The following is a 12,797-nucleotide window of genomic DNA, read 5'->3' on the forward strand; positions in this document are numbered from 1 at the left end:
CTGAGGCCTTACAAGATGCGGCAGATAGGTGTGATTTTAAATCATTCTCCCAAAACCTCAAGGGGGTGTTTGGTCCCATTTTAAGGGGGGCATCTCCAATATTTTCGTCGGATGGCATTCTCCTCACTGATAAGAAAGAAATTACTAAGCGCTAAATTATATAAATCAGCTTGACTCCTTCCATATGAGATGCCTGCGTTTTATCTGCAATATTGGATGGCAGGATCGTGTTCCGAATAGTGAATTACTGAAGAGATGTGAAATCACTGGTATTGAATCATTTTTGATCAGGATACAAATGCGGTGGTCGGGTCATCTTGTAAGAATGGATGACTCAAGAGTTCCTAAGCAATTTTTTTATGGCCAACTGACAAATTCTTGCCATCCAATAGGGCGTCCCCTGCTTCGTTACAAAGATAAACTAAAAGACAACCTGAAACATTGTGGAATTTCTCTGAGTTCCTGGGAGAGTGCAACAGGGGATCGCAGAGAATGGAGGAAGATGTGTTTTCTGGAAACCAAAGAATTTGAACATAACCGCCTTTGTCATAGGGATGCCCTTCATGCAAATATGAAGCCAAAACAGAGAAAAATCCACATAAAATGAATATGTATGCCATTGTGATTACAGAGCACGCAGCAAAGCAGGGTTATCTGTTCACTCGAGAAGGCATCTTTGACTGACGAGCATATGAAAGTTCACCATCTGCGGAGGATTGTGCCACGTCTACAGGATTGCAATTATGCATGTGGTGTCACAGAGCTTAGGAGCTGCTGAAGATTGAATACTGAACCCTCATTCATCGTCTTCGATGAGAGAATCCACCATATATATACATATATATATATATATATATATATATGTTTATATATTGGCTTTAATTAAAGTTGAAAATGCAAAAGTCAAGTATCATTTCGAATGCGCTCTCGTCTTATCAAAGAACCTATTGTTGATTTTATAAAACGGACCCTTCTGCTTATGCAGTGATAAAACTTCTCAAATGTACTTGTGATTTTGGGCTGTAGAAGAGTGTTAATTTTAGTGAAAATCAGACTGTTCCTTATTTAATTTTTTTTTTTCGATTATTGATTTTCAATACTTATCGGAGGCATTCCAATACAAAACCTATCTAAGAACACCCCCAGACACATAAACTATATTTGTGTGAAGTTCCAGAAAAAAAAATCAGGCCAGCCGTTTTGGAGCCCATAGGGAATGAACTCACACACACACACACACACACACACATACGCGCGCGCGCGGTCGCGCGCACGTACACACACACACGCAGGCAAAGTTCCTCTTTTTATATAAGTAGAGATGTTTATATATCAGTGTGTTGTCGTTCTTTTAAATACAGCAGAAATACAACATTTACACTACAGAAATGTGTTCGCTTTTCTATTTTATAACATTCTTTTTTTTTCTTTAACAGACAGGTGCTTGGGGTTGTTTCGACGAATTTAATCGCATCAACATTGAAGTGTTGTCGGTTGTTGCCCAGCAAATTCTTTCCATTCTCAGTGCCCTTTACTCAGGAAACACGAAATTCCCCTTTGAGGGAAGACTCATCAAACTTGTTTGGTCCTGTGGCATCTTCATTACGATGAACCCAGGTAATTAAAAAAAAAAATAATAAAAAGCTGAAATAATGTTCTGAAGTTTTGAGATGAGTATTGATTATTTAAATATTAATTTATTTGTCCGTATGTCCAGTGTCACTTAAAACAATCATCATCTCAAACATTAATTAATGAGAAACGAATTACCTCCCCTCATAGTCGGTCTTTATCAGTTAAAAATCATTGTGTATTACATGCCGTCGGCTCTCCTGTAGTAATCTGTACCCTGTCTGTCTCGTTATATATAAGAACTGTCTCTCTCTTTATATGTACCTGTCTCTATATCTCACCAATGTCTCCATATCTCAACAATATGAACACTCACAATGAATATATATAAAATCTAGCATCCAACAACATGATCACACACATGAATACACTAAGACTCTTTCTAATACGAACAGTCAACACCAAAGAATAATACATACGCCATCTTAATACCACCCATTACATAACACAATGATGTAATAGTTTGCTTCCAAGTATCTACAATAGTCTTAAACTTGTTTTCGGGACCATAAGTTGTTTACCATGATGTACAGTTTTGAGGATATAAAAAAAGTCTTTATCAGTTAAAAATCATTAAAAGCATTTCTTCTCCAAAAATTCCCCCCCCAAAAAAAAACATAGCTGTCTGTTTACGATTTAAAATTTGTTATTTTATTTTATAATTAAAAAAATGTCCTGTTGAGAGGAGACTCGAAGGTTTTTTTTTTTATTATAGTGTCTTTTTAAAATAAAAAAAAATGTTCAAGTGAATTGGTCCTTTATAATTTATATAAAAAAATTATTTATGAAAAAAACAAGACAAAACAATGTGTTGTGTGTTGAATTTTTATTGAAAAAAATCTAAATTTTCTAAAATCAATTTTTTTAGCTTTAAAAATAATTTGCTTTGTTTTAAATTCGTCGTTATTTGTTTTATTATATTTCTTCTTATTTTTTTCTTTTATTAATTAATATTTTAATGTTTTAAAAATTTTCAACTACCGTGGAATTTCCACAGGTTCTGCTAGTTCGTATCATTTGGATTCTTCAGACTAGTGTTCTCATCTGGAGTGTTATTTGCTCAACGTTTTGGTTGATGTTACCTGAAACCTTCTTCAGGTGTACCTTGGGAAACTCAAAAATCTTTTTCTCGATCTCGGGAATCTGTATGGAATTATTTAATCCACATGCATAACATGTGTTCGTTTCGTCAGCCATGACCAGATAGAAATCTTAAATAAGCCACAATTGTATTTTGGGTCACCCGCACTGAGGATTGAACCTTCAATTGCAGAAGAGCGTAACTTTTACAACTGAATTTTATTAAATACTAGTGATGGGACGATTAATCGGAATCAGGAATCAGGAATTGGAAAAATCGGAACTTTTGGGGGTATTGGAATCGGTATTAGAATCGGAAAAATTTGTGCATATTTTCCGATGTCAAAAACGATTCTTTAATTATCTGCTGGTAGTAATAATAAAATAATAAATATTTATTGATTTTAAACGAACAGTAAAACTAAAATCTGAAGATCACCCTCGCACGAATGCGTTTTCACGTTTGAGAAAAAGTATACACATTTGACACGTGCTCTTAAAGTAATCGGGAAAAACTAACGACTTTATAGCTAAATATTTAGAGATTTATAAAGAATCAGAATTGGGAATTTAGTACGGAATCAGTAATTGTATTGGAATCGGGAAAAATATTGGAATCGTCTCATCACTACTAAATACTCTATCCAGTGTGCTAGGGTTCCTTTGTGAGTAAAAATAAAGGGTTCCGTTCGAAATCCAATACAGATTCTCAAGTTCAACAAAAAAATTTCTGAGTTCGACACGATAGACCTGAAGAAGGTTGGAGATTACATCGACCAAAACGTTGTGCAAATATATGTTAGGGAATAGGTACAACCCCTTTTCAATTTTTGAATTTTTTTATCTTCTTGCCTGATGAGATCAATTATGATTGAAACGGTCTGCACATCGTAACAAGATATGACTGTATTTACATAAAGAATAATAAAAATAAATATAATTTGCTCTCTTTGATTGAACACTATCAACGACCCTTGTTGAAATTCAATTATTCTACTAGGCATATATATATATATATATATATAAAAGTGACCATGTGTATGTGTATATGTGTGTGTACATTTCCCTACGCAATAACTCTGTCAATTTTAAGTATACAGACTCGAAATTTGATATACAGGGTACCGAGATTTGGGAAAATCTTTGTGATCGGTTTTTGGCCAGAAATTTGGCTGTTAAGGGGTCAAAGTTCAACAATTTGACCTTTGAGAACTCTACCAAACTCTTCCAACAATTTTGGTTCTAAACACTTAAATTTTAGATATAGGTTCCTTGGACGTGGATCTAACTGATTAACTTGATTTGAGCCCAAAACAATAAATGTTAAGGGGTCATAATAGGGGGCAAAGTTAAAAAAAATTGACCGCTTTTTTTTTGTTTTGCTCAACATACACCTCCAAACACCCGCGCAACGCCGTGCTGAAATGCTAGTATATATATACATATATATATATATATATATATATATATATATAAGGGATCAGATTAAACTATTAGGGTATTAACATTACCGGACAAGGAAAATATTATTTTAGTCTCTGGCGTAACCGACCAGCCTGATTGACTAACAAATTCAATTTTTTTTTCTTTTTACAGGTTATGCGGGCCGAACAGAACTGCCGGACAATTTAAAGTCGATGTTCCGTCCAATTGCGATGGTCGTTCCTGATTCCAACATGATTGCAGAAATTATCCTCTTTGGGGAAGGATTTGGAAATACAAAAGTAAATAATAAAAAAAAAGCAGGAATTATTTTATTTCCATTTTTTTATCGTTTCGATTAACAAAAAAAAAGTTTTGATGTTAACTTCACAAAATATAGAACATCAGACAACCTATGTATAAAACTTAATATCTGCGTGTGTGATGTTTGTGTGGTCCTATACAAAATAACGAATATTCTCGGGAAGGCTGAGTGTTTGAGCATCGAAGCAATGGAAAGACGAAGAATTTAATCCTATGTGCTCAGTTTCAACGCTGCAAGGTGGTGGAGGTTCAGTTTTGGTGTGGGGCATTATTAGTACCAATGGTCCAGGGCCGATAGTTCGCTTGCAAGGTCGAATAAATTCGATCAAGTACATTAATATGTTGACTGAGCATTTTCTACCCAACTTTGATTGGAATTTGGATGATAATCCCATCTTCATGCAGCATAATGCTCCCATTCACACAGCTGGAAGAGGTTCCTAGAAGAGCATGATAGTCCGTGTTTGATTGGCCTGCACAATCTCCAGAACTCAATCCTATCGAAAACCTATGGCATTACATCAAACAACAGCTACACAATGATAAAATTTCAAATTTGGAAAAACTTTGAACAAAAATTGAAGAAAAGTGGGATGCCCTTTCCCCGGAGTATTGCTGCAGTCTAATTCAAGATTGCAGGCTGTCAAATTGCAGGAGGGCTATGCTACTAAATAATAACTAGTTCATTGTGTTGCTGTTGTATTTGCGTTGCAATAATGTCCTAAAGTTGCATTGAAATAACAATTTTCCATTGTGCGGACATTCTTTTTGCCTCCTCAATTTGAAGTTATTTTTTTTAAATTGATGTGAACACTAGAATATTTCAATTAAAGGTCAAATATGGACAGGTAAAATTATAGAAGAATAAAAGGCCAAGCAAATGAGGTATAGTTTGTTTAAACAGTTACATTAGATTTAGCTTTAATTTACAGTTTTTGAAAAATTACAAGTACGGACTTTCTTTTTGCCGCCTATATATATATATTTATTATTCTTGATGTAAATATAGTCATATGTTGCTGCGATGTGCAGACCGTTTCAATCATATTTGATTTCATCAGGCATGAAAAATTAAAATAAAAAAATTAAAAAGGTTCGAGACCTTCTCAAATTTTGAGGACAGAAAAAATGCCATGACTGGCAAGAAGCAAAAATTAAAGATAAGAACTTTACATTTGGAGGGGTGGTTGCATTTTGAACATTACTGCTGGAGAGTCATAAGTTTAATAACAGTTTAATAATAATTCAAATCTTCAAAGTTACATGGTAATCAGCTGATGATCCAACGGTCAGTAGCTACACAAAGATAAATTGAATTTTACCTTTCAAACTCTATGGAGGACTCGAAACGTGTTTTCGATGACGTCGACATCAAATGCCCAGAGGTAGAAACTCTATAACTTTTTCTGGCACGTACTCCCTCTCAGGATGTCATATCCTAAACTGAATTCTAAACAATGAATGTTTTTATTCTTTGCTTAGGTTTGATTATGTTATATGCAATAAAAAAATAAATTAACCTTTCCAATTATCAAAACCAGTTTGATTTTCTTGTGTTAATAATTTAAAAAATTGTCGAAAGCAAAGTATTAATTGCTAAAAAAGAAACTACAAAACAACAACAAAAACGCATCCTATTTATAATATAATAAGGAACTGCTTTTTTTTGTTTTTAACTGGTTTCCAATTTCCGACTTTAACACCGGAAGTCATCACCAATCAGTTACTTTTTCTATTTTATCTGTTTTGTAAATAAGGATAACGATTCGTGTTGCTTATTTTTGGTAATCAGTTGTTTTAAAAATCTAGACTGATTTAAATTCATAGTTCTTTTTTTGTACGCATCTTGTTTGAATTTTCTAATTTCGTTATTTTTCATTTTTCTGCCCATCTTTCTAAATTGTAGCACTTGGCTAAGAAAGTGTTCACCCTTTATAGTCTCGCCAACCAGCAATTGTCCAAGCAAGACCATTACGATTTTGGCCTGCGAGCACTCGTTTCCATCCTGAGATATGCGGGTAAAAAGAAACGCACCAATCCCACAATGCCAGACGAAGAGGTGAGTCACTGTTTTTGTAACAATTCGATTTTTAACGTTTGTGTGTGTGATACTATGGACATTCTTGCTTGCTTGCTTGCTTAGTTGCTGGCATGCTTATTTACTTACTTAGTTGCTTGCTTAATTGCTTGCTTAGTTGTTTTGTTGCTTATTTGCTTAATTATTTGTTTAATTGCTAATTTGCTTACTTGTTTAGTTGCTTGATTAGTTGCTTGATTAGTTGCTTAGTTGTTTTGTTACTTATTTACTTAATTATTTGTTTAATTGCTTATTTGCTTACTTGTTTAGTTGCTTGATTAGTTGCTTGATTAGTTGCTTAGTTGTTTTGTTACTTATTTTCTTAATTATTTGTTTAATTGCTTATTTGCTTACTTGTTTAGTTGCTTGATTAGTTGCTTGATTAGTTGCTTAGTTGTTTTGTTACTTATTTTCTTAATTATTTGTTTAATTGCTTATTTGCTTACTTGTTTAGTTGCTTGATTAGTTGCTTGATTAGTTGCTTAGTTGTTTTGTTATTTATTTACTTAATTATTTGTTTAATTGCTTATTTGCTTACTTGTTTAGTTGCTTGATTAGTTGCTTGATTAGTTGCTTAGTTGTTTTGTTACTTATTTACTTAATTATTTGTTTAATTGCTTATTTGCTTACTTGTTTAGTTGCTTGATTAGTTGCTTGATTAGTTGTTTTGTTACTTATTTTCTTAATTATTTGTTTAATTGCTTATTTGCTTACTTGTTTAGTTGCTTGATTAGTTGCTTGATTAGTTGATTAGTTGTTTTGTTACTTATTTACTTAATTATTTGTTTAATTGCTTATTTGCTTACTTGTTTAGTTGCTTGATTAGTTGCTTGATTAGTTGCTTAGTTGTTTTGTTACTTATTTTCTTAATTATTTGTTTAATTGCTTATTTGCTTACTTGTTTAGTTGCTTGATTAGTTGCTTGATTAGTTGCTTAGTTGTTTTGTTACTTATTTACTTAATTATTTGTTTAATTGCTTATTTGCTTACTTGTTTAGTTGCTTGATTAGTTGCTTGATTAGTTGCTTAGTTGTTTTGTTACTTATTTACTTAATTATTTGTTTAATTGCTTATTTGCTTACTTGTTTAGTTCCTTGATTAGTTGGTTGATTAGTTGTTTAGTTGTTTTGTTACTTATTTACTTAATTATTTGTTTAATTGCTTATTTGCTTACTTGCTTAGTTGCTTGATTAGTTGCTTGATTAGTTGTTTAGTTGTTTTGTTACTTATTTTCTTAATTATTTGTTTAATTGCTTATTTGCTTACTTGTTTAGTTGCTTGATTAGTTGCTTGATTAGTTGCTTAGTTGTTTTGTTACTTATTTACTTAATTATTTGTTTAATTGCTTATTTGCTTACTTGCTTAGTTGCTTGATTAGTTGCTTGATTAGTTGTTTAGTTGTTTTGTTACTTATTTTCTTAATTATTTGTTTAATTGCTTATTTGCTTACTTGTTTAGTTGCTTGATTAGTTGCTTGATTAGTTGCTTAGTTGTTTTGTTACTTATTTTCTTAATTATTTGTTTAATTGCTTATTTGCTTACTTGCTTAGTTGCTTGATTAGTTGGTTGATTAGTTGCTTAGTTGTTTTGTTACTTATTTTCTTAATTATTTGTTTAATTGCTTATTTGCTTACTTGTTTAGTTGCTTGATTAGTTGGTTGATTAGTTGTTTAGTTGTTTTGTTACTTATTTTCTTAATTATTTGTTTAATTGCTTATTTGCTTACTTGCTTAGTTGCTTGATTAGTTGGGTGTATTAGTTGCTTAGTTGTTTTGTTACTTATTTTCTTAATTATTTGTTTAATTGCTTATTTGCTTACTTGTTTAGTTGCTTGATTAGTTGCTTGATTAGTTGCTTAGTTGTTTTGTTACTTATTTTCTTAATTATTTGTTTAATTGCTTATTTGCTTACTTGCTTAGTTGCTTGATTAGTTGGTTGATTAGTTGCTTAGTTGTTTTGTTACTTATTTTCTTAATTATTTGTTTAATTGCTTATTTGCTTACTTGCTTAGTTGCTTGATTAGTTGGTTGATTAGTTGCTTAGTTGTTTTGTTACTTATTTTCTTAATTATTTGTTTAATTGCTTATTTGCTTACTTGCTTAGTTGCTTGATTAGTTGGTTGATTAGTTGCTTAGTTGTTTTGTTACTTATTTTCTTAATTATTTGTTTAATTGCTTATTTGCTTACTTGCTTAGTTGCTTGATTAGTTGGTTGATTAGTTGCTTAGTTGTTTTGTTACTTATTTTCTTAATTATTTGTTTAATTGCTTATTTGCTTACTTGCTTAGTTGCTTGATTAGTTGGTTGATTAGTTGCTTAGTTGTTTTGTTACTTATTTTCTTAATTATTTGTTTAATTGCTTATTTGCTTACTTGCTTAGTTGCTTGATTAGTTGCTTGATTAGTTGCTTAGTTGTTTTGTTACTTATTTTCTTAATTATTTGTTTAATTGCTTATTTGCTTACTTGTTTAGTTGCTTGATTAGTTGCTTGATTAGTTGCTTAGTTGTTTTGTTACTTATTTTCTTAATTATTTGTTTAATTGCTTATTTGCTTACTTGTTTAGTTGCTTGATTAGTTGCTTGATTAGTTGCTTAGTTGTTTTGTTACTTATTTTCTTAATTATTTGTTTAATTGCTTATTTGCTTACTTGTTTAGTTGCTTGATTAGTTGCTTGATTTGTTGTTTAGTTGTTTTGTTACTTATTTTCTTAATTATTTGTTTAATTGCTTATTTGCTTACTTGCTTAGTTGCTTGATTAGTTGCTTGATTAGTTGCTTAGTTGTTTTGTTACTTATTTTCTTAATTATTTGTTTAATTGCTTATTTGCTTACTTGCTTAGTTGGTTGATTAGTTGCTTGATTAGTTGCTTAGTTGTTTTGTTACTTATCAGGGGGGAGTGTAGCAGAAGTAGTAATAACTAAAATGAGGGGAAAAAGAGCTTACCTCGGGTACGTCTGTTGTGTCACCGGTTGGAGGGAAAAGAGAATTCCAAGATGGCGTCCGGGGGTTTTTATTAGCGTTTACCCCATGCAACTCTCGGAAAATCACGTTTTTTTCGCATGTGATTATGCAAATGGATAATTCCCGGCCACTAAAAAAGCAGGAGGCTAGAGACGGGTCGGCAGTGTCCTGCAAATTGTGTGTGTGTGTGGGTGTTTCTGGCGATTGGAGTGCGTCTTCTTTTACCACGGTTATCACGGACAGGAATTCCCTCTCTTCTGGAGGTGGGCGATATTGACTATTTTGAAGTTGTACTGTTGCTGACAGAACATTTATTTTTTTTTTTGCTTACTATATTTTTGTTTCAAGCTATTTCGGCCCGAATATGGCGAAGGTGCGGATAAGCAGTGATATTATCAAGCCGTTCTCTGGTGAGGGAGACGTTGTAGCGTGGCTGAAAAAAGTGAGACTTGTCGCACAACTTCAGCAGGTGGATAACGTAGCGAGTCTGCTACCTTTATACCTGGAAGGCGATGCGCTGGCCCTCTACATGGAAATGGAGGAGGATGATCAAAAGAAAATAGACCAGATTGAGGCTCGATTAAAGGAGGCATTTACTGATGACGCGTTTGCAGCATATAGAAAAATAACTATGGTTAGATGGGCTGGTGAACGTGTGGATGTGTACGCCAAAAAAATCAGGCAGTTGGTTGGATTGGCTGGATTCACAGGAGAAAGCTTAGAGAGACTCACAAAATTAATTTTTGTCACTGGATTCTCTGACACCATCTCAATTGCTCTTCAACAGGTGCCGAACATCAAAGCCCTGACCATGGGGGAGCTAATGTCGAGAGCGAGAATTTTGACGACGACTGGCGAACAAAATCAGGATGTGGTTGCGGCCACACGCTCACCCAACAACAGGGCCCAGAATAATCCTGTTAACGTGACCTGTTTCAAATGCAATGTTAAAGGCCACCTTGCAAGGGACTGTCGAAAACGTGGAACACGGTGTTACCGTTGCGGTGAGAGTGGACACTGGGCTCGGAACTGCTCAGGAAACGAGCAAGGGGAGGACGCATAAGCGCCAGTCTCCTTCTCAACCAAGATGTGAACACGACGCTCCCGGTGATAAGCATCCATGTTGACGGGACGCGATGTTTGGCGCTTATTGATACAAGATGCTCCTGGACAATTTTACATGCAGACCAGTGCCGGTCTTGGAGAAAAACAAACGTAAATGTCAACACAATTGGTGGAATGTCCCATGCGTGCTGCGGTGTTGGAATGGTCTCTGTATCCACTGATGAAGGTGTGTCTGCCAGAGTCGATGTGTTGGTGGTGCATGGCAAGCCACTGGGATTTGACTTGCTTCTAGGGATCGACACCATAAAAGCTCTAGGAGGTGTCGTTGTCAAGCCTACAGGATCAGTGCGGCTGGGCGCCAGGAAAAATATTAAATGCGCAGCCATTTCTATCGATGAGCCAGATTTCACTGCTACCTTTGACCATCAAAACCGAACGTGGACTGCATCGTGGAAATGGTCTGTGGACCACCCCCCTGAAAGGCTGCATATGTCAGAGTACCCAGTGCCAGCAGAAATTCGTGAAGAATACACGCAGGAGCTCCACACCTGGATAGATAATGGTTGGCTCGTGCCATACCCAGAGGATAAATTGGGACCCCCCAAAGGTCTAATTCCCCTGATGGCTGTGATACAGCAGAACAAAGCCAAAGTGCGCCCGGTGATGGACTACCGGGAGCTAAATCATTACGTAGACGCATTTACGGCCAACGCAGATGTTTGTGCGGCTAAGCTGCGTGAGTGGAGACAAAAAGGTGCTAACGTGTCTCTACTGGACCTCAGAAGAGCATACCTACAAGTACCAGACTGTGGAAATCGATGGGAAAAAATACTGTCTGACCCGTCTGGGGTTTGGTTTGAATGTGGCTCCCTTGATGATGAGAGCAATTGTCAGCGAAGTACTATCTCAGGAAGAAGTTATAAGCCGCGCAGCATCTGCTTACATTGATGACATTTTTGTCAATGAAGACGTGGTGCCCGCGACCCGTGTGAGAGAATACCTCGCGCAGTTCGGGTTGGAGTGCAAGAACCTGGAGCAGTTGAAGGACGGTGCATGGGTGCTGGGATTGGTAGTCAGGATGGAATGCAATGAACTGCGGTGGAAGCGAGGAAATGCAATTCCGGAGGCTCCCAGTATTGTTACGCGACGAACAATCTTTTCCCTGTGTGGTCGACTTGTTGGGCACTTTCCGGTGTGCGGTTGGCTTCGTGTGGCTTGCGGAATACTCAGAAGGAGAGTAAGTTCCGTAACGAAGGGCTGGGATGATGAAGCAAGGGACGCCGTACTACATCGTATGATGTTCGAAACCTTAAAATCTGTGCAGCAGAACGATCCGGCACAGGGAAATTGGTGTGTGGACGGCAAAGAGCTGAATGTATGGGTCGATGCTAGCTCCCTAGCAATTGGGGCAGCCTTGGAGATGTGTGAAACTGTGTTGGAAGATGCATGTTGGCTGCGACCTGAAGATGACTCTCAACATATCAACTTGGCTGAACTGGATGCCGTATTGAAAGGCATCAATTTGGCTCTCCAGTGGCAGAGCAAGGTGCTACACATAAAGACAGATTCTGTTTGCGTATACCATTGGGTCTTGGACACGCTAACTGGAAAGGCGCGAGTACGCACCAAAGCAGCAAGCGAGATGCTTATTAGGAGGCGATTAAGCACTCTTAAGGAGCTCGTGAAAGAGTACGGGCTGACAGTGGATGTGACGCTGGTTCTATCAGCACGAAACATTGCTGACCGACTGACACGAGTGCCACAGCGGTGGTTTGAGGCAATGAAAAAGAAAAACGGTCTTGACCCAGTTATAGGCGCGGTCCACACAGACGAGCTGGATGAGAGTCAAATCATGGCTATTCACAAAGATAGTGGACATCCGGGGGTGCGACGCACTACCTACTTTGTCAGGAGAAGATGTCCAACCACGACAAAAGCAACTGTCAGAACGGTCATACAGAAATGCGAGGAATGTCAGTCCATTGACCCAGCGCCAGTCAGGTGGGAAAAGGGAAAGCTGGAAGTTAACGAGAATTGGCAGAGAATTGGAATGGATATCACGCATTATGGCACCTTCCATTTTTTAACTTTAACAGACTGTGGTCCATCGCGTTTCTCCATTTGGAGGAAATTGGCAAGGCAGGACTCGGCAAGCGTGATTCATCAGTTGGAGGCAGTGTTCCTCGAGCGTGGCGCGCCGCATGAACTCCTTTTAGACAATGACACAGCTTTCTGC

At 36.2% G+C, this 12,797-nt stretch overlaps 1 protein-coding gene across 1 annotated transcript in view; it reads left to right on the plus strand.

The window, feature by feature from the left end:
• The window catches only part of LOC145266366 (dynein axonemal heavy chain 2-like), a 369,464-nt gene that overhangs the window by 160,349 nt on the left and 196,318 nt on the right, over positions 1 to 12,797 (plus strand). The window contains exons 37-39 of the mRNA XM_080121989.1: positions 1,437 to 1,617; positions 4,309 to 4,436; positions 6,365 to 6,517. Coding sequence (XP_079978115.1) covers positions 1,437 to 1,617; positions 4,309 to 4,436; positions 6,365 to 6,517 — 462 coding nt within the window. The remainder of the gene's footprint in view (positions 1 to 1,436; positions 1,618 to 4,308; positions 4,437 to 6,364; positions 6,518 to 12,797) is intronic.

Source organism: Euprymna scolopes, chromosome 41, assembly GCF_053919585.1.
Source record: "Euprymna scolopes isolate OS-2025 chromosome 41, ASM5391958v1, whole genome shotgun sequence".
Classification (NCBI taxonomy): Eukaryota; Metazoa; Mollusca; class Cephalopoda; order Sepiida; family Sepiolidae; genus Euprymna; species Euprymna scolopes.